Here is a 24,025-nt window from a genome sequence, read left to right as displayed (position 1 = left end):
GGAGCGGAGGGTGTGGGCTGTGCTGTAGAAGGAGAGAAGGGAGGTGAGGTAGGAGGGGGCGAGGTGATGGAGAGCCTTGAAGCCGAGGGTGAGGAGTTTCTGCCTGAGATGAGATGAGAACATGCCTGGGGAAGCATGATAGACGGTCAAAGCGGTTGAAGGCCATCGTTTTGCTGAAACGGCCCATGGCCTGCTCAATGGCTCAGCCACAGGGAACTGCCCGAACGGGGACAAGGAGGGCAGGACTGGGCCAGGAGAGTCCAAAGTTGAATTTTCCCAGAAGCTCTGTTTTGCTCTCTCTCTCTCTTCTGAAATCTTCTGGTCGGGGACCAGGATCCAGAGCACCCCGGGGCCCTTGCAGAAACCCTTAGGTCTCTTTGGCCCTACTCAGAGAGCCCCATGAGGGGGTAGGTTTTTTTTGGAGGGGGAGGGGGGCGGCACAGTTGAGGCTGGGAGCCTGGTTCAGATGGACTCATCTCCTTCCCCTCCCTTCCCCGTTGGAAAACCCGGTTGGGGAGGAGAGGGCCATTCCCCACTGCTCCCAAAATGCTGGTGCATAAGGGGCATCCGACTCTAGACTGGGAGCTCATTGTGGACAGGGAATGCGTCTGTTTCTTGTTGTATTCTCCCAGGTCCTTAGCACACAGTGAGCGCTCAATAAATATGATCGAATGAATAATAATAATGATGGCATTTGCTAAGAGCCTACTATGTGCCAAGCACTGTTCTAAACACTGGGGGGATACAAGGTAATCAGGTTGTCCCACGTGGGGCTCAGTCTTCATCCCCATTTGACAGATAAGGTAACTGAGGCACAGAGAAGTTAAGTGATTTGCCCGAAGTCACTCAGCTGACAAGTGGCAGAGCCGGGATTAGAACCCCTGACCTCTGACTCCCAAACCCGTGCTCTTTCCTTTGAGCCACGCTGCTTCTCGAATGAATGAATCCATCCAACCCCCTCCAACCCTCCCCACTCAACCCAGTTTCCATCGGTGGGAACTTGGCCGCCTTTTCGACGTTCCCCACCAGGGGGGGGGTGTCACCCAGCAACGTTCCCTCGTTCTGCTTCTCAGCCACAATAGGGGCTGGACGATGGGGGGGTCTAAAAGAAATCTACCACCAAGGGTGGGAGGAAGCAGGGGAAATGATGAGGTTTTATTAATAATTTTATTTGAATTAAATCACGCTTCAATTTCCAAGCTTTCAGCTTTGATTCTCTGGCCCACTCCCAACATCTGCACAATTAACTTTTCTTTGGCAATAACATTCCTCTCTGGCATTGGCAACTGGCTCAACTCCCCCCCCACCCCCCCGGTCCCCCACCCCCATAACAAGGTCCAGCCAGCCAGACTAAGGCCATGTCAATCCCAACCTTAGCAACAACCAAGCCTTCTAATGCATGTCGCCGGTACATTAGTGGAAATATTGACAATTCAACCCAACCAATATGGGAAAGTGGGAATTGACTCAATCCAAGCCTGGATTCCTGCCTATAGAATGTCAGGCATTGGGAATGATACTCCAGTTAAATTAGGTGAAAATTAAATATCTACATTCAACTCACCGTCACTGAGTGTCTTCCATTGGACTGTAAACTCTTTGAGATCAGGGATCTGACTTTGGTCTTCCCACCCCCCCACACACAAACACACTCACTCTCTCTCTCTCTCTCAATCACTACCCACCGGTTCTGGGGTGCAGACTTGGGGCTACTTAAGAAAATTAGAACAAACTCTCTCCTTCTACAGGAGACCTGAAATACTACACTTTCTGCACAAACTTCCAATCATAAGCATCCTCCCAAGAGATCTTTAGTCTTAAAGGGGAGTGTGAAATGGAAAGCAGACTCACAAATCTAATTTCTCTTAGAACTTTCACTGCCAAAATGGACTTAAGAATGTTCTATTAAAATTAATTTTGGGGGTGCTTAACCTGATTCTTTTTAATGAACCAGGTAGGGGTGGTGGAGGTAGAAATCAAGTTAAATTAGGTAAAAGTTAAAACATCTATATTCTATTCGCCATCAACAGGATCGATTATCTTCCACTAGCCTGTAAATGCCTTGAGAGCAGGGATCTGACTTTGGTCTTTCCCCCTATGCACTTGGTACAATGTTTTGCACAGAGTAGATGCCCAGTCTAGTGCTCTGCACCCAGTCCAGCCTAATGCAACCAGGACATTCTCAATCCGTACTGGGTATCCCTAGAACACCAATACTGGGAATAAACTAAAGGAAAAGATGGAATTCCTGCACTTGAGTTCACAGCCTAATGCAGAGGATCTGTGGGCATTGTGCGTCCTCGATTAAACAATCAGTGATATTTATTGAGCATTTACTGTGTGGAGAGGACTGTACTAAGTGCTTGGAAGAGTACAATACTATCTTGGTCAGCTCAGCACCAGTCCTAGTGAAAAGAGCCTGGGCCTGGGAGTCAGGAAACCTGGGTTCTAATTTCAGCTGTGCCACTTGACTGCTGTGGGACCTTGGGCAAGTCACTTCCTTCTTTGGGTCTCAGTTTCCCCTTCTGGAAAATGGGGAGTCAGTACCTGTTCTCCCTCCCCTTTAGACCGTGCCCCAACCTGATAATCCTTTATCTAGTCCAGTGCCTAGTTCAGTGCTTGGCACACGATAAACACATAGAAAATACCCCAATTATTGTCATCTTTACCATTATTATTAACAATGAATGAGGATCTGAGGAAGGCCACCTGCCCGTTTCTGGATTTGGGATTGGGATGGGAGACCCACTACTGGGGAAAAGAACCCCCTCTCCCTCCCCTTATGTCCACCACCTAGACCCCTTCCTGGTGGATCACTGGCGGGCTGGGCACCAAACCCAGAGGCTCTGCCCTCAAGATCCCAGGGCAGACCACCACTAGCTCAGGGATGAGTCTTTAGAGCCCGGGTGAACAGAGCCATAGGGGTCAACTGTTTGTTGTGCGGGCAGGCGGAGCAAGGGGGTGGGAGAGGGCGGACAGGCTGTGCAGAACTAACGGGTGGGGGAGGCCCGATCTTGGGGGGCAGGAGGGGGTCTTTCCAGCCTGTTCGAAGCTCTGGGGTCTCGCCGGAGCCCCTGGGGGACCGAGGCAGGGAATCCGGCCCGAGCGGCAATGGCGGCTTCACCCCCGTGTCCTGGCACCTACAAACCGAAGCCTTTCCCGGGCAAAGAACCCCGATGCCAGGCTGAGGGTCCCACCCAACTACCTCAGGGGCCTTAGGAGGTCACGTCTCCGAGGGCTCCTTGGAGCAACTCTGGACAGGAATGTCTTCCCTCTGGAGGGACCCCCACAAAATCCTATCAGGTCTCCAGAGGGCATCTACCTCAGGGTTCAGCCCAGGGCTCGGCCCATGGAACTGTACTCTCCCCATCCTTAGTCCAGTGCCTAGCGCTCAGTAGGTGCTCCCAAAATACCACTGATTGATTGATTGATTGACAGGAAGACCCTTCAAGGGAAGGAGGGGGATGCGTCCTCCTCCACCCCAGCCGGCCCACTCCCCTACTTCCATGGCCTCTCTGCCTTTTACTCATGGTGACCCAAATCTGGCCAGTCCCAGACCAATTTTCTCCATTTATTCAGATGCCAGCCCAGGCTCTGGGGGCATTACAATCCAAGCCTCCCTGTGTCCAGGCCCGGGAGCCTGGGAGTTTAAAGTGGCTGATGGCTGCCTGCCCGCCGCCTGGGAAAAGGAAGAAATATTTCACAGTGGGGTCACACTTGGGTCTCTGCTCTAAGATCCCCCTCCAAAGAGGAGACTGGGCAGGGGGAGGGAGGGAAGGAGGCTGTTCCTTCTTCTCTGCCTGGCTTTGGCAGGGGCCAGACTCACTGGAACCCCCTCCCCCTCGACACCCCTGCACAGTTGGTGCCTTTGAATTCCAAATTCCCTGAGACTCGGATGATTCAGCAGGTAGGCAATGTCCCCAGGACGGAGGGATGGCTGGACCGGTGGATACATGCCTCCTCTCCCAGCTCCCCGAGGCCACTGCCCCCCCCCGACCTCCACCCCCGGGAGTAGAAGTGCCCCATCTTCCCAGGCTAGACCAAGTCCCGAGAGGGTCTAGTGGGGCATTCGGCAGATTCATCCCCCTCCCCCCACTCCTCGGCCAGGCCCCCCTGAGGTCCCTCCTCCCTGGGGCCCCCACGCCCCCACATGTAGTTGTGGAGGCCGAGCTGCACCATCTGGGCATTGTGGATGATGAGGGGCTGAGGGGCCCCCAGCTGCTGGGGGACAAGCGTCTGGGACGGAGGATGCCCAGGTGGGGTGGCCGGGGTGGCTGAGGCAGCCAGGCCAGGGTTTGACTGGGGCTCCAGGCTCATGCCAGCCACCTGTTCCCGCAGCAAGCACTGGCGGAGGTACCCGGCCTTGGCCTCCCGCCTCTGGGCCTCCCGCCTCCGCTCTTCTTCCAGCCGGAAGCTCCTCTCCTGGAGGACCCGGATGGCCTGCTCCTGGCTCCAGATCTCCCTCTGCTCTCGTAGCCTCTGCGCCGTGAAGGTGCGGGTCACCTTCCGCTGGAAGACCGGTGAACGCTCATCCAGGGGCACCAGGCCCGATAACAGGGCCTGGACCTCAGATCCCCGGCGCTGGCTCTCCCTGGGCAGGAAAGGCACCACTGAATCCCGCTTGTCCCGGCGGCAGATGGAATGGTGCAGGGCCGTGTGCACCTGGAACAGGCTCTGCCGGCAGTTGTAGTTGTCAGTTAGCAGCAGGACGGTGAAGGCCGAGTGGTCGATGGCCTCCTGCAGGCAGCTCAGCTCCAGCTTCCCGGGCTGGAGGAAGTCCTCGCAGAAGGTGGCTCCGTCGGGCACCCCCAACCGCTCTAGCTTGGCCTGCACCCGCAGGGCGACGGCCTCGTCGCCAGGGGCGTGGAGGACCACGAAGCTGAAGAAGCGCCGCTCTCCGTCCCCGGGGAGGCTGGAGGGGCGAGGGTCCACGGAGGGGAGTGGGCCAGAAGGCGAGGGTGGAAGCAAGGGGGAAGGATCGGGTGCGCTGGGAGATGAGGGTGGGAGCGACGCGGGAGGAGAAAGGGGAGATGATCCGACAGGGCCGGGGGTTGAGGCAAGCGGGTCCCGGCTCGGGGCCGGGAGGTCCTCCTCCGGGAGCTCGAGGTCCCCCGCAGCCCTGGTGCTGGGGGCCGGCTGCCTCCTCTCCACAGCTGGGCACCGGGGGCCTGGAAGGCTCGGCTTAGCGGGCAGGGGACCTTCAGGCGGCCAGTTCGTCTCCGGCTCAAGCAGGGCCCCATCCTCGGGGACCCGGTTCGAGCTGGCCATGGGGCCGTCACACAACTTGCTGGGCTGCCGGGGGGGCGCCCGCTGGGGTGGCGTGGAGAAGAAGGGCACGGTGGGTGACTGGCTGATCTCCAGGCTGCCACTGAAGGAGGCGGGGGTGCCCAAGGAACGCAGGGTCCGGGGGGATGCGTCGGGTGTCCTCCCTGGCCGACAACCCGGAATACTCCGGGGGGAGCTTCTCTCCCTTAAGAGGAGGACCTGGGAACCGCCCACATCTGACTTTAGCGGTACAAAGCCCCCAGGTTCCTCGGGGTTGAAACTGGGATCGTATGCAAATTGGGCCTTACCCCTGACCGTATTCCAGGCCTGGAAGGAATCCTGCCCAGCCTTTCTGCACAGATGCTCCTCTGCCAGCAGCCGGTAGATGGATGCCATGGCCAACTGGACATCCACCTCGTCCTCTGGGGCTGGGATGTCCTTCCCGTTGACCCAGGCCGTGGCCACGGCCAGGGCTGTCCGGTCCTCTCGCAGGGCCTCCAGGGCGATCCTGGCCTCCGTGTCCTGGCCCAGGGCCAGCAGGACCCCCACTTGCAGGAGGTGGCCGGCAGGTTGGCCGAGGCTCAGCGATTTGGACTTAAGGTTCAGGAGCTGCTCTTTCTGCATTCGGCACAGGAGGTCCAGGATGCCCGGGGCGCCCACGGCCATTTCTCGGGTCAGGTCCCAGCACTACCTGCCAAGAGCCCTGGGGCCACCTGGGGCTTCTTCCGGGAGGTGAGAATCTCCACTCTGGTCTCAGTGGGTCTTCCTGGGTTCGGGTCTCACCTGGATGGAATCTGTGTTCTGCAGGCGAACCTGCAACAGCAGAGATGTATGTATGTATGGATGGATGATAGAAAGGGCAAGGGAGGAGGCTAGGCGCTGAAAACAAAATACTGGCTATCAAGGCATCCATCCTGTGCCATACCTGGGACTGGGGATAGTCCGGGTAAAGCCTCCCCCACTAGATGAGCCAAGAATAATAATAATAATAATGAGGGTATTTATTAAGTGCTCAAGCAGCATGGCGTAGTGGATAGAGCACGGGCCTGGGAGTCAGAAGGTTGTGGGTTCTAATCCTGGCTGTCACTTGTCTGCTGTGTGACCTTGGGCAAGTTACTTAACTTCTTTGGGCCTCAGTTACCTCATCTGTAAAATGAGGATTGAGATTGTGAGCCCTATGTGGGACAGAGACTGTGTTCAACCCGATTTGCTTGTATCCACCCCAGCGCTTAGTACAGTGCCTGGCACAACATAAGCACTTAGCAAATACCACAGTTATTATTACTATGTGCCGAGCACTGTTCTAAGTTCTGGGATAGCTCCAAGGTAATCAGGTTGGACAAATCCCTGCCCCACATGGTGCTCACAGTCTTAATCCCCATTTTCCAGATGAGGTAACTGAGGCACAGAGAAGTTAAGTACTCACCCAAGGTCACACAGCAGACAAGTGGCAGAGCTGGGATTAGAGCCCCCATCCTCTGACTCTCAAGACCATGCTCTTCACACTAGGCCATGCTGCTTCCCATGGCCAATCAATCCATGGTATTTATTGAGTGCTTACTGTGTTCAGGGTGCTGTATTATTATTATTGTATTAAGCGCTTACTATGTGCCAAGCACTGTTCTAAGCGCTTGGAAAGTATAATTCCCCATTTTCCAGTTGAGGTAACTGAGGTGCACTGTTCTAAGGGGTAGATACAAGGTAATCAGGGTGTCCCACCTGGGGCTCACAGTCTTAATCCTCATTTTACAGATGAGGGAACTGAGGCACAGAGAAGTTACGTGGCTCTGCACACAGTAAGCGTTCAATAAATACGATTGAATTGAATGAAGTGGCTTGCCCAAGGTTAAGCACTTGGAAGAGTAAAATATGACAAGAGTTCATAGTCACGTTCTCTACCCACAAGGAGTCAGCTAGCCGTGAGGGTCAGGGGCAGAGGCAGGGAATTTGGCGGGGCAGATAGACTCCTGGGAGGGAATGGGGGAGCCTGAACTGTGGATCTCAAAAGTTGAAGTGTCTTTTCTATGGGTCAGAACGAAGGTCTGTCCTTCGTCCACTTGCTTACAGAATCTCAACCGGGCATGTGGCCGCTCCTCCAGAGTGTAAGCTCGTGTGGGGCAGGGAGACTGTTTATTGTTGTAATAATAATAATAATAATTTTGGTATTTGTTAAGCGCTATGTGCCAAGCAGTGTTCCAAGCGCAGGGGTAGATCCAAAGTAATCGGGTGACCCATGTGGGGCTCACAGTCTCGTATGAGAAGCAGCATGGCTCAGTAGAAAGAACCCGGGCTTTGGAGTCAGAGGTCATGGGTTCGAATCCCAGCTCCACCACGTCTGCTGTGTGACCTTGGGCAAGTCACTTAACTTCTCTGTGCCTCAGCTACCCCATCTGTAAAATGGGGATGACGACTGTGAGCCCCAAGCGGGACAACCTGATCACCTTGTATCCCCCCAGCGCTTAGAACAGTGCTTTGCACATAGTAAGCGCTTAACAAATGCCATCATAATTATTATTATCATTACTGAGTGCTTACTGTGTGCAGAGCACTGTACCAAGCGCTTGGAAAGTATAATTACCCATTTTCCAGATGAGGTGACTGGGGCGCAGAGAAGTGAGGTGACTTGCCCACAGATGGCGGGGCCGGGAATAGAACCCACGCTGCTTCCCAAGCGCTTAGTACAGTGCTCTGCACGCAGTAAGCGCTCGATAAATACGATTGAATGACTGGATAGGCGGGGTGGGGAGCCCTTTTCCTGGCGATCCAAGCACCCGCTTCCAGTCCCGTCAATCCTGGGAGGGACCGAAGACCCCTCCCGGGGGCGGGGGGCGTCCCAGACGAGGGGCTACCGGGGGGGTGCTCCAGGGGCCGGATCGCTGTGAGGACAAGCCCCGGCTCCCTCCCTCGTGCCCGGCCCCGGCGTCCCGGCGCTTACCCCGGGCGGGCGGGCGGGCGGGCTGGCTGGCGGGATCCGGGCAGCTCGGTGGAGTCGAGAATCGGCCCCGCGCCGGGGCGGGGCGGGGCGGGGCGGCCCGGCCCCCAGGCTTCCGCCTCTCCCCCGCAGGGCAAGGGGCAGTGGGCAGGGCCCGGCCCGGTGCGTGAGCGGAAACTGTTTTCGAAGACCTCGCCGGGCCTCGGGGGAGTCCCAACGCAGTCCCGCCGCGGTTCGCCGGACGGCCCTTCTCCCGGCCCGGGACTTTCATTTTCAGTTTGAAAAGACTAGGGGGACGCCTCACCGCCCCCACGTCTCCCAGCCCGGGCACCGACGCGCCGCCTTCCCCTCTCTCAGCTCGACTTTCTCGCTACCTTCCGGGCCCCCTCTTCAGTTGAACCCATCAGGCACAATCCCCACCCCCACCCCAAAGTGGGGAAGCATTGTGACTTAGAGGAAAGAGTGGAAAGAGCCCGGGCTTGGGAGTCAGAGGTCATGGGTTCTAATCCCCGCTCTGCCATTTATCAGCTGTGTGACTTTGGGCAAGCCGCTTCACTTCTCTGGGCCTCAGTTACCTCATCTGGAAAATGGGGATGAAGACTGTGAGCCCCACGTGGGACAACCTGATCACCTTGTATCTACCCTAGCGCTTAGAACAGTGCTTGGCACATAGTGCTTAACAAATACCATCATCATCATCAAAGTGGCAAGGTCCCAGCCGTGCCATTTGGCGAGATGCGGCATACCGGGTGCTCAGGAAGTTCACAATACGAAGTGACATATTCCCTGTCCACAAGGAATGTTACCAGCTAACATTCTGTTGGAGGAAACCGACAGAAAAATATTTACATCTAATCTGTATACACAAATATATTCAGTCATGCTTATGGAGCACCCACTGTGTGCACAGCACTGCACTAAGCACTTGGGAGAGTACAGCATAATAATAGACACATTCCCTGCTCACGACAAGCTTACGGTAGGTGGAAAAAGTGCTAGGGCTGGCTGAAGCTTTGCTATGGCTTAGGGATGCCAAGGGATGGGTTGGGGAAAGCTCGTTGGTGGAGGGAACTTAGGAACGATTTGAATAAGCAGCGTGGCTTAGGGGAAAGAGCAAGGGCTCCTCAAAAATCTCCAGTGGCTACCAATCAATCTGCGCATCAGGCAGAAACTCCTCACCCTGGGCTTCAAGGCTGTCCATCACCTCGCCCCCACCTATCTCACCTCCCTTCTCTCCTTCTACAGCCCACCCCGCACCCTCTGCTCCTCTGCTGCTAATCTCCTCACCATACCTCGTTCTTGCCTGTCCGGCCATCGACCCCCAGCCCACGTCATCCCCCGGGCCTGGAATGCCCTCCCTCTGCCCATCCGCCAAGCTAGCTCTCTTCCTCCCTTCAAGGCCCTACTGAGAGCTCACCTCCTCCAGGAGGCCTTCCCAGACTGAGCCCCTTCCTTCCTCTCCCCCTCGTCCCCCTCTCCATCCCCCCATCTTGCCTCCTTCCCTTCCCCACAGCACCTGTATATATGTTTGTACATATTTATTACTCTATTTTACTTGTACATATCTATTCTATTTATTTTATTTTGTTGGTATGTTTGGTTTTGTTCTCTGTCTCCCCCTTTTAGACTGTGAGCCCACTGTTGGGTAGGGACTGTCTCTGTTGCCAACTTGTACTTCCCAAGCACTTAGTACAGTGCTCTGCACACAGTAAGCGCTCAATAAATACAATTGATGATGATGATGATGATGATGATGAAGGGCTTGGGAGTCAGAGGTCGTGGTTTCCAATGCCACCTCTGCCACTTGTCTGCTGTGTGACCTTGGACAAGCCACTTAACTTCTCTGTGCCTCAGTTCCCTGTAAAATGGCGATTAAGACTGTGAGCCCCATGTGAGACCTGATTATCCTGTATCTACCCCAGTGCTTAGTACAGTGCTTGGCACATAGTAAGCGCTTAACAAATACCATCATTATTAATAAGGGAGAGCTGCAGTCTTTTGCTTGGTGGAAAGTCTGGGCTTGGGAGTCAGCGGTCATGGGTTCTAATTCCAACCCTGCCACTTGTCAGCTCTGTGGCCTGTTACCTTTCTGTTCAATGGGGATTAAGAATGTGAGCCCCACGTGGGACAACCTGATTACCTTGTATCTACCCCAGTGCTTAGAACAGTGCTTGGCACATAGTAAACACTTAACAAACACCATCATTATTATTGTGTCAGAAGAGAGTTCCAAGCCAGGGAAACAGGGATGATGGAGGGGAAGCAGGGGAAGAATCAAGTGTGAGGTACAGCTAGGAGGTTAGCTTGGAACAAAGACAGTCAGGAAACAGTGAGAAAAGAGAGTAGATTGGAAGAATAAGGCCAGAGGGTGGAGAGCATTTTGTTTGCTGTGAAAAGTCATAGGAAGCCAATGGAAGATTTTGAAGAGGGATGTGGATGGTGTAGCTTTGGAAAGTTGATCTGTGCATCAGTGTGTGCTATAGATTGGGATGGGGAGGAGGGAAAGAAAAGAGTATGGAAGTCCATTGAAAAGGCTAATACAACAGAGTGTGAGTTACCTTTCAAGAAGGCATGAGAGCGCTGAGTCTGTTATCTTCTGAGCCTACTTTCTCATCTGTAAAACAGGGCTAATATGTAGCTGGTTGGGGAATAGTGCATAAGTGCTTTGGAAAGCACTCTCCCACTCCCTTCTATATCACCCTGGCTTGCTCCCTTTGCTCTTCCTCCCCTCTCCCCACCAGCAATTATGTATATGTATCTGTAATTTTATTTATATTGATGTCTATCCCCACCCCAGACTGTGAGCTCATTGTCAACAGGGAATGTCACTTTTGTTGTATTGTACTTTCCCAAGCACTTAGGACAGTGCTCTGCACACAGTAAGCAATTAATACAACTGAATGAAATATAATAAAGGCATCAATTTTGAAAAGGAGCAAAAATAGGGATAACTACTCTATATTTGCACTTGAAATCCACCCCTATAAATTTGTTAATGCTTACCTACTCCTCTAGACAAAGTTCCTTGTGGGCAGGGGACATACCTACCACCTCTGTTGTATTGTACTCTCCCACATGCTTAGAACAGTGCTCAATACATAGTGTGATTGATTCTCTTCCCAACCCCACAGCACCCTGAACTTCCTGCCAAATGGAGTAGAATTCAGCTGTGGAGGTGGGGGAGAAGATAGTCAAGCAAGCAACAAAAGGGAAGAAAGAGGCACTTCAAGGGGTGGCAAAGCCCTCACAGGACTTGATGGAGGTGGGTGCCAGGAACAGGATGAGATCTTAGAACAATGTGGTCTCATGGAAGAAGCCAACATGTCAGAAGCCAGACTTCTAATCTCAGCTATGCCACTAGTCTACTCTTACCTGGCTACAAGTGAGAAAAGTGAAGCCCAAAGTGGGGAGGAGATATCTACTCCATCAGATTGGGGAGGAGATATCTACTCCATCAGATGATTAATAATGGCAGCATTTTTTAAGTCCTTACTATGTACCAGGTACTGTACTACACACTGGGGTATACAAGATCATCAGGTTGGACACCATCCCTGTCCCACATGGGTCTCCTAGTCTTAATCCCCATTTTAATGAGGCAACTGCCACAGAGAAGTTAAGTGACTTGCTCAAGGTCACAGCAGACCAGTGGCAGAGCCAGGATTAGAACCCACATCCTGGCTCCCAAGCCTATACTCTTACCACTGGGCCATGCTGCTTCTGAGTTCCCTGTGTGGGGTAAGGACTGGATCTGATGTGCTTTTCTTCTACCTACCCAGCACTTGCTTAGGAACAGGTATGAAGAGTACTAGTGGATCACTTCCAGTCCAGGTAGCCTATCTTGCCCCCTGCACTTAGGGTAGAATCCTTGAGGGCTCTGCTCATGTTTGCAGTCAAAGATGAACCTTCCCAAACTTTGAGCTTCCCTTTTTAGTAAGCTATTATAGAGTGGTGTTTTGAAGAATCATTTGGCAGAGATTCAGATCTTTCCCAGTGTGACCAGTAGAGCTGAAGGTACAAAAACACCTCTGAACAGGCCCATCTTGTATCAGAGCCCTGATTTAGGTAGCTCAAGCTCCTTCCATTAGGATGCTTGGGAAAAAACAAAAAGCCAACTGATTATCTAGTCCACAGCAGGACCAAGGGATCCAGCAAGTGTCCAGTTTTCTGCAGGTCACAGGAGATGTTGGCAATTTCAAACACAACACCAAGGCTTGTTTCACTGCAGTTAAAAGTTTATTTTCCAAAAAATTACAGGCTTGTGGTAAAAAAGCTACCCAACCCATGGCAGTAACAAAGAATGGGAGAAGGTTGGGTGGGGGAGGAGAAAGAGGATAGAAGAGGGAGGGTAGTAAGAGCCTCAGGAGTAAGTTACTTGTCTGAAGTCACTCTTCAGTATTTTCCCCTCTGTGGCCTGATCATAGCCATACATGGCTCAGGACCACATAAGAGATGAGAAGTTTAAGACGAGCTGCCAAGGAGGAATCAGATTTAAAGGTAATTTTGGAAGTAGCGGGAACCCTTGTTCCATCTGCAGGTGATGGATTGGATTCTGGTGATTCTAAACCTGAAGACAGGGGATGGAGGGGGGGAGGGAAGAGTGGAAGAAAAAAAAAAAAAAAGGCATTCTCCCCCAACCCCTGGACAGAGACATGGCACTTTAAAGCAAAGGCACAGCTGGTGAGGGCACTACAGCCATTCCTGGAGACCCAAATAGGTGTGGTCTGGCAGCCCAGCAGGTGGCTAGTTTCAGAGTTACAGGGAAGCCTGGGACTCCTTCAAGGGAGAAGAGGGCAGGGGAGAAAAGTGACAGGATTTCGAGGAGGCACCACAAGCAGCTCAGCGTGCTGTTTCCACAAGCTTTAGTTGGGCTGCGCCTTCTCCTCTGGGGCAGGTGGCAGCTCTGAGCGGGCTGGGGCAAAAGGGCCCACCAGCCATGTAGCAGGTGCGTTCTGGGCCACGTAGTCCAGCATCTCATCCAAGGCCTGCCGGGCCTGGCCAACCTTCTCCCGGCTCTGGCTCAGGAGGCTGCCTGAAAGAGCCTGGAAGGATCCAGCCCCGGCAAAGGCCGCATGGAGCTCCTCGGCAGCATGGCGCACCTGCTGCACCTGCTCCTGGATGTGGCCAGGCAGGCCCTGCACACTGGCCAGGAGGGTGGTGCTATTGGCCTGCACCTGCTGGGTTATGGCCCGGAACATGGCGAGGGTCTGGGACTCCACCTGCTTTTGGGGGTGGGGAAGAAGAGAAGGCTTCAGTCTTGGGAGGTGGTTTAATGGGGGGGGGGGGGGGGGGGGCGGGAGAGAACCCTCCCCACCCTCACTCTAGTGATGATACCTCAGGCTGCGGGGCTGCCTTTTCCTCAGTCCCCTGAAGCTGCTTCTGGTTCCAGCTGAGCCACATCTGGTGCAGCTTCTCCTGGCCATCGAGGATCTTCTGGTCAACCCCCTGCTTAACATGTTCAACCTGGGGGAGGGAGACACCTTCAGGTGAGGGTGCTTTGGGCTCACTGGATGAGGCCAGAGAGCCACAGTCTCTTGGTTGATGAGATGCGAGAAGCCAAGAGGGATGGAATGACTGGGAAGATGGAGTAGGGGGAAGAGATCAGGGAAGGCCTCCTGGAGGGGGTGGCTTTCTGATAAGGGTGGGACAGTACGGCAAGTTTCATGGGGGTGGGTGGGGAGGAAGGAAGAGTTCTCTCCCCAGTTATTGCCTTATCGCCTCTCTAAACTCCTTGACTGAGTTGTCCACACCCACTGCCTCCACTTCCTCTCCTCCAATTCTCCCCTTGGGCAGAAACCAGATTGGAGTGAGGTCCTTTCACTCCATGGGCACCACCCTTCAGTCACCCATGGCCTTCTTGCCAAATCCAATGGCTTCTACTCCCCCCTGATCCTCCCTGATCTCTCAGCTACCTCTGCCACTGGACCAGCTCCTTCTCCTGGAAATGCCCTCTACCCTCAGCTTCACCAACGCTGTCCTCTTGGTTCTCCTGACTCCTCCTCAGTCTTTTGCTGACTCCTCCACCCACCCTCTAGGCTCAGGTCTGTATCCCCTTCGGAGAACTCATTTGCTCTCATGGCTTCAACTGCCTATCCAGATGACTCCCAACTATATTTGTCAAGTCCTGATCCCCTCTTCCCCCTGCCTTCAGGATACTTGAGTGTCCCACTGACCCCTCACACTTAACATGTCCAAAACAGAACTACACACCTTGCCATCACTGTAGGTAACACAACTATCCTCCCTGTCTCAAGCCCCTAACCTTGGCATTATCCTCAACTCAATCATTTAATGCCACCAAATCTTGTCAGTTCTACCTTCACAACATCTTTAAGATCTGCCCATCTCCAAACTACTACAAGCGTGGCTCAGTGGAAAGAACCCCGGCTTTGGAGTCAGAGGTCATGGGTTCAAATCCCAACTCCACCAGTTGTCAGCTGTGTGACTTTGGGCAAGTCACTTTGCTTCTCTGTGCCTCAGTTACCTCATCTGTAAAATGGGGACTAAGACTGAGCCCACCCGATGGGAGAACCTGATCACCTTGTAACCTCCCCAGTGCTTAGAACAGTGCTTTGCACATAGTAAGCGCTTAATAAATGCCATTATTATTCTCTGGGCCTCAGTTCCCTCATCTGGAAAATGGGGATGAAGCCTGTGAGCCCCCCGTGGGACAGCCTGATTACCTTGTACCCCCCAGCATTTACTATGTGCAAAGCACTGTTCTAAGTGCTTAATAAGTGCCATTATTACTACTGCACTGATCCAAGCACTTATCCTACCTTGTGTACGGCCTCCTCACTGACCTCCCTGACTCCTGTCTATCCTCACTTCACTCTGCTGCTGGATATTATTTTTTAAGTATTTTAGTCCACAATGCCCCATACCAGTGGTTGCCCATCCAGTTCTGCTTACAGAAACTCCTGTCATCGTTAAAGTACTCAGCTTGCCCGCCATCTTACCTCTGACTTCAAACTACAACCCAGCCTGCATATTTTGCTCATCTAATGGCAACCCCCGGGCCTGGAATGCCCTCCCTCTGCCCATCTGCCAAGCTAGCTCTTTTCCTCCCTTCAAGGCCCTACTGAGAGCTCACCTCCTCCAGGAGGCCTTCCCAGACTGAGCCCCTTCCTTCCCCTCCCCCATCCCCCCATCTTACCTCCTTCCCTTCCCCACAGCACCTGTATATATGTATATGTTTGTACATATTTATTACTCTATTTTACTTGTACATATCTATTCTATTTATTTTATTTTGTTAGTATGTTTGGTTTTGTTCTCTGTCTCCCCCTTTTAGACTGTGAGCCCACTGTTGGGTAGGGACTGTCTCTATATGTTGCCAATTTGTACTTCCCAAGCGCTTAGTACAGTGCTCTGCACATAGTAAGTGCTCAATAAATACGATTGATGATGATGTACTTCAGTCTCATTTAGTCTTTCCAACCCCTTGTCCATATTCTTCCTCCAGATTGGAACTCCCTTCCATGTGACAGCCCATCCTGCCCACCTTCAAAGCCCTCCTACAAATCACTGCTCCAAAACCCTGTCCCCAACCAAGCCTTCATTTCCCCTACTCTCTCCCTTTTCTGTTGCCTGTGCACTTAGATCAGTATCCTTTAAGCACTTGATTGTCACTCCCCAGCACTTGTCCATATCCATAATGTTAACGGTGTCTCCCACCGCAAAGTACTCAATATCATAGTTACTAAGTGAAGATGCCCTTCACATCATCCAGGAAGCCCAGCTTGGGGACAGGGGCGAAGGAAGCCATTGTGGTGCCTTACCAAGCTGATAGCCTGCTGGAGCTGCATAAGTGCCTCCTGGGTGCTCTGCTTGGTTTGCCTCAGCTTGCCTACAGAGTGCTGGTAGGCACGGTGGTGGAGCTTAGAAGACAGGGATCCCAGGCGGACAAAATAGCTCTGCTGCAGACGCTGCTGCTGCACAGAAGCCATGTCGAATCCTTCCAGGGATGTGGCGATTTTGGCTGCAAGGAGGAAGAGGGTATTCTTTCACCTCAGCCTTCCCTGGGAACAACAGTACCATTCTAGCCCAGGACCTACGGGGCAGACTGGGGGTCTGGAACATGGTTTGTTTCTAACCTGCATCTTCCCAAGTCAGGGCATACATTCAATTCCCTCAAGAGTGGGCAGAAGCCTTTCATTTGCATGAGAAGTCAGGGATCCAAGCACTTCAATGTTGCAGGAGACAGAGGACAGGGCTGTGCAAATGCCCTTGGGGGATTTGGTGTGGAGGGACACCCCCTCCCCCCAGCCCAGCAAGCTTTAAGGGATTGACCACCCATCCCCTCCCCTTTAGCTCTTACCCAGCTCCTCGTCAGTCATTGGCAGGTAGTTGTCCACCCACTCCTCTGACTTGCCCAGCACAGCATCCACGCCGCTCAACACCATCTGCCCAACCCGGGAGCCCACGACTGTGTTCACGCCGCTAGTCATCACCGACTTGGTCAGGTCCATGCCACTCTGCACGGCTTCTCGGGTCATGTCCACTGCCCCAGTCACTCTGCTGGTCACTGCATCCTTAGCCCCCGTCACAGTAGATGACACCCGCTCCCTTGTGTCGGCAATGACCTGGATGAGTGGGAAGAGAAAGGAGAGTTCCTACCCCGATCTTTCCCCTCGCCTTGAAGCCATGGGCCATGCCTGAATTCAATCCTGGGGGTTCAGGCCTGCCGTGCTGCAAGCCACAGGGCAGTTGGGCCAGGGGATGGAGAGACTGGATTCCTCTTTGCTCATCTGAGCAGGGGGGAAAAAAAAAAAAAAAAAAAAGCCTCAGTTTCTGAAGCTAGTTCTTTCCTGACTGGAGAGAATAGCATAAAGATGCCAATTTGGTGGAGAATGATGTCAGGGAGCCCCTCTGACAGTGGCAGGCAGGGAGTACAAACCTAAAAGGGCAGATTGGGGTGGCCAAAAAAAGAGCTTTCCCCACAGCTGGGAACCTGAGCATGGAAGGCCACCAGTTTCCAGAGAGCTGGTGCCTAGGTTCAGGGCAGCTTGTCAAGAAGCAGGTGGGCAGAGTTGGGAGCAGTAGATAGCCTATCTACTACAACATGGAAGGGAGATGTCCTGGAGGGCAACCATTGTATGCAGTTCCTCCACAGTGTCCTAGATGGACACTGAATCTGACCAAATACTGCCTTAAGGCTCTACTCACTTGACCCCACTCTAAGTCTAGACACCAGTTTTAGGTGTCAAAACAGCCACACCACATCTAGTCCCCGATCCCATCCTGGATTGCTTAGAAAGGCTTGGGGGAGGAAAGTAAAACCTTGTCTGAAGGCTGTTGAAGGATTGGCAGTTTCTCTTCCAGCCGGTCCAGTCCCTTGTGAGCATACTCATTGGCAGAGGCAACTGGGGGAGAAGAAGAATTGTGGTATGTTAAGCACTTACTACATGCCAAGCACTGTACTAAGCACTGGGGTGGATACAAGCAAATAGGATTGGACAGTCTATCCCACTTGGAGCAGTCTTAATCCCCATTTTACAGAGGATGTAACAGGCACAGAAGTGAAGGGACTTGCCCAAGGCCACACAGCAAACAAGTGGCAGAGTGGGATTAGAACTCATGACCTGACTCCCAGGCCTGTGCTCTACCCACTTTGGAGAAGCCAGCTGTTAGCAAGTCCATCCCCCCCCACCCCCCAAACCCTGCTGACCACCTCCACCCCTCCAGGCAGCCCTTCCATGAAGTATCAGAATCAGGAGAGGGGGCTGATTAGCACAGCTGAGGCAACAGACAGCAAAAACGTGGTTCCTTTTCCCTAGGGAACTGAAGCATCCCGGTCTTCAATTGCTTTAAATGCTCACCTACTCTGGGCCAGATGGCCTTATTAGGTCCCTTCCCAATCTGTTCCAGATAAATCTCGGTTATCCCTCATTCTGGCTTGCTCCCCAAAGGGGCCCTAGAAGCCTCCCCTCCAGGAAGCATTTCTTGCTTGATCCTCCCACCATCATGCCACTTTAGTAAGTAATGCAGGAGAGCTGCTTCATCCACTTGGATCTCCCCTCTAGAATGGGGGCTCCTTTGGGGCATGGATCTTGTCCACCAACTTCTGTCCTGTACTCTCCTTAGTATACAGTAAGCACTCAAATGCCATTGATTGAGAACCATGGTAAATGCATCTGCTTGTGTTTAGTTGTCTGCTCTATTAGACTTCAAGCTCCAAGGACAGGAATTGCCTCTTGGATGCTGTGTCTCCCATAGGCTCTGGGTACAGCGCCCACTAGGGTCTCAGTGTGCATTGGAGATATGGATCCCCATCCCACTTCCCATTTAGGAAGTTTAGGATGTTAATAGAGTGCATCTACAGTCCAAGGCTGTTCAATGGTCCCAAACGGGTCCAGCTCTCAATGTTAAGCGGATGCCACAGACAGTTACACTCCCCACTGTCAAAGCCTTATTCAAGGCACATCTCCAAGAAGCCTTCCCTGATTAAGCCCTCCTATCCTTTTCTCCCACCCCTTCTATGTTGCCCTCATTAGCTCCCTTATTCACCCCTCAGCCACACGGCACTTATACATATACATAGTTCGTTTATATTTATGTCTGGACTCCCCCTCTAGACTGTAAGCTTGTTGGGGGCAGGGAATATGTCTTATATTATACTCTCCCAAGCAATTAGTACAGTGCTCTGCACACAGTAAGTGCTCAATAAGTGTGACATTGATTGGATAAGGAAAGAACATCCCAGTCCTGTCCCCTGCCCTCCCACAGACTAGGGCTCCATTCACTTACTCTGAGTCTCCAGTTTGGTCAGGAGCGGCTGGGCGCCACTGACAGCAGCCGCTGTGATGGTCTTCACGCCCTGCTCTGCCATGTCGCAGACAGACTTAACATAGGGGTAGCTCTCTTTGGTGGAGGTGTAGGCAGCAGAGACCATGTTGCAGGTGGAACTGACCAGGGGCATGTTAGCCACTCGGCCCACCACGCTCTGCCGGAGACAAACAGATACTGGAGATGGAGCAAGAGAGCCTCCATGACCATTTCAACACCCTTCTCCTTTCCCCACACCTCCAGGCTGCCCCAGGGCAATGTCACCAGTGTAATGTTTGCAAAGCCCTCTACCTGCTCTATTTGGAGTATCAGTTTCATCAACCTTTTGCCCTCTTTCCCTCCACCACTCCATGACTCTTCAGTTTCTGGTTAGTAATGACCACCACCCTCTTAATGTGAAGGCCCACCCCCATCCTGAGGATAAGACATTGAGTATATGTCCTGCCCCTCTTTCCCCGGCCCCCCCACAGGTGGAATCCCCATGATACCCTCAGCCCAGAAAGTGCCTTTCACAGGAAAGCAGCACTGAAAGCCCCCTCCCCCACCCCCCAATCCTCCACATTCCCTCTACCTGCTGTGTGGGCTCCTCTTCAGCCTGAGCACCAGCCTCTGCCCCATTAGCTGACATGGTGAAGTCTTCAAGTCTGGAGGGAAGGGGCGAGGAAGACGACATGGGTCAAACCATTACCACATGGACAAAGATTAGTGCCACCTGGTGCAGGGCAGAGTTCAGGTGTGACTGAGGTGCTCCAGCAAACACATTAAACCAGTTCTTTGCCCCCTTAGTGGGGCACACGGGCTCCCCTTTCCCACCCCAGAGAAGTGTTTCAAGTCACCATTTTGCCTTTCCAAGGGAAGCTATCATTCACTGCTCTGCACATTAAGTGCTCAAATAGCACAGAATTACACCCTTGGGAGAGTACAGTAGGAGCTGTAAGACAATTACTTGTCTTCAAGGATAGCATAGTCTAGTATCTCCCCATCCCTGTGGGCAGCATCTGTCCATAGGAAGCTTACCTCAGGAGGGTTAGAGCTGTCCTTGAGGCCACTTTACTGAACAGCACTAGCTGTATAGGAGGTGATGGAGGCCAGCGCTATTCCCCAACTCCATCATTCTCAGCTGAAGCCATCTTTCCTGTCCCCAAAGCTGCCTGAACTTCACCTCACCCACACTGGTCCCCTGGCCTGGAACTCCCTCCACAAATCCAACAGACCACACACTCCCTGCCATCAATGCCCCCGCTAAAATCCCATCTCCAACAAGCACCTCAAGTCCAGCCCTTCATACCTACCCTGAGCACTCTTGTATGTACACCAATTAGTTACTTCCCTTGGTCTCCCCCAAGGAAGGTAAGCTCCTTTGGGACAGGGAATGGGGGGGGGGCGGTGGGTGTTCGCTTGTTTTGTACTTCTAGCGCTTAGTATCTGAGCCTCACTGGATATGATGCAATGCATCATACTATTACTACTACTGCCTGAGCTAGACTCCCTGCTTTGCACCCTGGGTCTCCACCAAAACCCAAGACCTTCCAAACTTCCATGCAAGATGGGAAATACCTCAAATTGGGTCTCTGATCCATTAGCTCTTCGCAACCTGCCTGTCCCTCCTTAACCCTATCCTTTTGGCTGTCTCCCACTACAAGTCCCACTCACTTTCTGCTCCCACCTCTGAGAGAAAATTAGCACTGTGCTTGTTCCCACCTTCCTGGGAAATAGGCTGTAAGCCCCTCGTGGGCAAGGAATGTGTCTTACCAACTGTTATATTCTCCCAAGCACTTAGTGTAGTGCTCTGCACACAGTAAGTGCTCAATAAATATGATTGATGCCTAACACCTGGCAAAGCACATAAAGAGCTGTTTCATAACCTGTCTTCTCTGGGGGAAAGGTTAGGAAAGCCATTCTGTCCTTGAGAATGGCTAAGGAGGCTGCTCTACTCAAAAGCTTCACACAATGAGGCCCCGCCCCCACACACAATAGGCTCTGCTCAATAGATAGCATGGATTGGTGCTTTAGTTCATTCCAGCTTCCCTCCCCCACATCTATACTACTAGATCAGATCACAGGGTCCCCGTGGGCTGCTAGAGTCCTGTCCCAGTTCCCCTTTTCCTCACTGAAGTGGGGAAAGTTTGGAGTGTACCCTTCCAGAATGGCTGCCCCACACCCAAGGTGAGTGATCCTCCCCCTATGCAGTCCCAGAACTGCTGTAGGGGAGAGTGAGGAATTCTTGGCCTCGAACCCTCCAGGGAACCCTTCCCCCCCAACACACTGTTCGTCAGCAAAGCAGCATGGTGGAGTGGATGGAGCACGGGCCTGGGAGTCGGGAGGTCATAGGTTCTAGTCCTACCTCCACCACTACGGCAAGTCACTTCACTGGGCCTCGGACTGAGCCCCATATGGGACATTCATTCATTCAATCGCATTTATTGAGCACTTACTGTGTGCAGAGCATTGTAGGGACTGTGTCCAACCCGATTTGCTTGCATCCACCCCAGCCAATACAGTACAGTGCCTGGCACACAGTAAGAGCTTAACAAAGATCTCGAATGAACCTGAATGAGGCTGGGGCAAAGGCACCCAGTGATTGACCCCAGCAGCATGGCTTAGAGAAGCAGCGTGGCTCAGTGGAAAGAGTCCAGGGTTGGGAGTCAGAGTTCATGGGTTCTAATCCTGGCTCTGCGACTTTAGGCAAGTCACTTAACTTCTCTGGGCCTCAGTTACCTCATCTGTAAAATGGGGATTATGACTGAGCATCAGTGGGACAACCTGATTACCTTGTATCCTCCCCAGCCCTCAGAACATAGTAAGCACTAAACAAAAGCCATTATTATTATTACCCCAGCGCCATTTTAATACACAGAAGTTTGTCCCTACAGTCAGGGGGGTGGCTCCCCTCAAGACCAGTGACTGGGGCTAACTAGTCTGGACCTTGAAGCCTCTCTGACCAGTTTCTCTACCAAATCCAGGTTCTAAGGAGGCTACTAATTAGAAGCTAGGCCACAAACCCTCCACCTCAAAGACTCAAGACTACCTACCACCCACTCACCCCCCACCCCCGGCTGAACATGTTTGAAAGAGAAGCCAGCCTCAAGTTCAGACCCACACCCACCCCAAGGGCAAACCTGTAATTCAAGTGGAAACAGCCCAGGGCAGTCACCCACAGCCAAAGACTGGGGGAAGAGTGAGTTGTTATAGACCCAGGAACCCTACTACCCTCCTCCCCCCGAACCCCTCCAGCCGGCCTTGGCTAACTCCTCTCCTCTACCAGCCAGCGACCCGCCCCCCTTCCAGGCCCGGGCAGCGGGGCACGTAGAGCCCCCGCAAAAAAGTGACTCAGTCCCGGCCTGCCCACCTCCCTCCCCGCAAAAGCGGGAGTAGGGACTGAAGCCGGTATTGGAACCACACACCTCGGAGCCGTTTTTCTCCTTTTCTTCGTCGCGTCCACTTACCGCAAACAGGAATCGCGAGGGTGAAGAAGCACGCAAAGAATCCAACCCTTACACCCACCTCGGCCCCGTGACTCTCCTTTATAGCGCTCTGCCGCTCCGCCCTTGTACCGCCGGTGATTGACAGTTACCCCTGGCCAACTGGAGGTGGGTCCCTTGGCTTGATTTATCAACCAATGAAAGCCTGGAGGAGCAAATTGGGGGCGGGTTAAAATGTTGCAACTCGTGGAAGGGGCGGCCGCGGGAATGGCCCCGCCGGATTCCAGTGGGGGAGGGGAGGGGAAGGGAAAAGAATCGAGAGGGGGGCGGAGCCTCGCCCCTGCCTCTGCCCCCCACCCCCCCGAGGTCTCTTCCTGACCGTCACCCTGCCCGAATTTGCCCTCTCTATAGACCCCTCCCTGCTCGATCGCAAGCCGCCGGGAATGGAGGGGAAAGAGGCAGCCTGGCCTTTTTTTAAAGAAGTCTTTAATGATTTTTTTTTAGTGGCCTTTAATGGACCCCGTTTGCAGAAGCAACGCGGCTCACTGGAAAGAGCACGGGCTTGGGAGTCAGTTAATATGTTTTGTTTTGTCGTCTGTCTCCCCCTTCTAGACTGTGAGCCCGCTGTTGGGTAGGGACCGTCTCTACATGTTGCCAACTTGGACTTCCCAAGCGCTTAGTACAGTGCTCTGCACACAGTAAGCACTCAATAAATACGATGGAATGAATGAATGAATGAATGACTTGTCCTTCCCAAGCGCTCAGTCCGGTGCTGCGCACACAGCGCTCAATAAATACGATTGAATGAATGAATTAATGACTTGCTCTTCCCAAGCGCTCAGTCCAGTGCTCCGCACACAGTAAGCACTCAATAAATGCGATTGAATGAATGAATCCTCTCTCTCCCCCTCCTTCCCCTCCCCCGCCTTACCTCCTTCCCCTCCCCACAACACCTGTATATATGTATATATGTTTGTACATATTTATTACTCTATTTTACTTGTACATATTTATTCTATTTATTTTATTTTGTTAATATGTTTTGTTTTGTCGTCTGCCTCCCCCTTCCAGACTGTGAGCCCGCTGTTGGGTAGGGACCGTCTCTCTATGTGGCCAACTTGTACTTCCCAAGCGCTTAGTACAGTGCTCCGCACACAGTCAGTGCTCAATAAATACGATTGAATGAATGAATGAATGACTTGTCCTTCCCAAGCGCTCTGTTCGGTGCTCCACACAGTCAGCGCTCAATAAATACGATTAATTGAATGAATCCTCCCTTTCCCCCTCCTCCCCACCCCCCCGCCTTACCTCCTTCCCCTCCCCACAGCACCTGTATATATGTTTGTACATATTTATTACTCTATTTATTGATTTTACTTGTACATATTTATTCTATTTATTTTATTTTGTTAATACGTTTTGTTTTGTCGTCTGTCTCCCCCTTCTAGACTGTGAGCCCGTTGTTGGGTAGGGACCCTCTCTATGTGTTGCCAACTTGTACTTCCCAAGCGCTTAGTCCAGTGCTCTGCACACAGTAAGCGCTCAATAAATACGATTGAATGAATGAATGAATGAGTGAATGAATGACTTGTCCTTCCCAAGCGCTCAGTCCAGTTCT

The 24,025-nt window shown here is 52.7% G+C and overlaps 2 protein-coding genes across 4 annotated transcripts; both read right to left on the bottom strand.

Annotated features, from left to right (window-relative positions):
- Positions 1 to 4,035: 4,035 nt before the first annotated feature.
- On the bottom strand, positions 4,036 to 6,028 carry TICAM1 (toll like receptor adaptor molecule 1). Its single transcript, XM_038771771.1, has one exon. It carries the CDS (start codon positions 5,929 to 5,931, stop codon positions 4,036 to 4,038), a length of 1,896 nt encoding a protein of 631 aa, XP_038627699.1. The 5' UTR covers positions 5,932 to 6,028.
- A 6,386-nt stretch (positions 6,029 to 12,414) lies between these two features.
- PLIN3 (perilipin 3) lies at positions 12,415 to 22,465 on the bottom strand. Of its 3 annotated transcripts, none has more exons than XM_038740115.1 (8): positions 22,432 to 22,465; positions 19,557 to 19,629; positions 18,947 to 19,142; positions 17,480 to 17,562; positions 16,518 to 16,782; positions 15,979 to 16,178; positions 13,532 to 13,660; positions 12,415 to 13,419 (listed from the first exon to the last, which is right to left on the bottom strand). In XM_038740115.1, exons 2-8 carry the CDS (start codon positions 19,611 to 19,613, stop codon positions 13,060 to 13,062), a joined length of 1,290 nt encoding a protein of 429 aa, XP_038596043.1. In that variant the 5' UTR covers positions 19,614 to 19,629; positions 22,432 to 22,465; the 3' UTR covers positions 12,415 to 13,059. The 3 variants fall into 3 exon arrangements, with proteins under 3 accessions (XP_038596043.1, XP_038596045.1, XP_038596044.1); XM_038740117.1 differs by having other exon boundaries at positions 12,415 to 13,416; XM_038740116.1 differs by lacking the exon at positions 22,432 to 22,465 and adding an exon at positions 22,390 to 22,426.
- Positions 22,466 to 24,025: the final 1,560 nt, after the last annotated feature.

The sequence above is a fragment of the Tachyglossus aculeatus genome, chromosome X1 (genome assembly GCF_015852505.1).
Source record: "Tachyglossus aculeatus isolate mTacAcu1 chromosome X1, mTacAcu1.pri, whole genome shotgun sequence".
Classification (NCBI taxonomy): Eukaryota; Metazoa; Chordata; class Mammalia; order Monotremata; family Tachyglossidae; genus Tachyglossus; species Tachyglossus aculeatus.
This window is presented reverse-complemented; position numbering and strand designations above follow the sequence as displayed.

Excerpts from the sequence above, each read along its gene's own strand:
- TICAM1 (XM_038771771.1), bottom strand. The coding sequence starts at position 5,931 with ATGGCCGTGGGCGCCCCGGGCATCCTGGACCTCCTGTGCCGAATGCAG.
- PLIN3 (XM_038740115.1), bottom strand. The coding sequence starts at position 19,613 with ATGTCAGCTAATGGGGCAGAGGCTGGTGCTCAGGCTGAAGAGGAGCCC. Across the intron at positions 16,179-16,517 it reads AATGACTGACGAGGAGCTGG|CCAAAATCGCCACATCCCTG; the intron begins GTAAGAGCTAAA and ends TCCTCCTTGCAG. Across the intron at positions 13,661-15,978 it reads TCCAGCAGGCTATCAGCTTG|GTTGAACATGTTAAGCAGGG; the intron begins GTAAGGCACCAC and ends TCCCTCCCCCAG.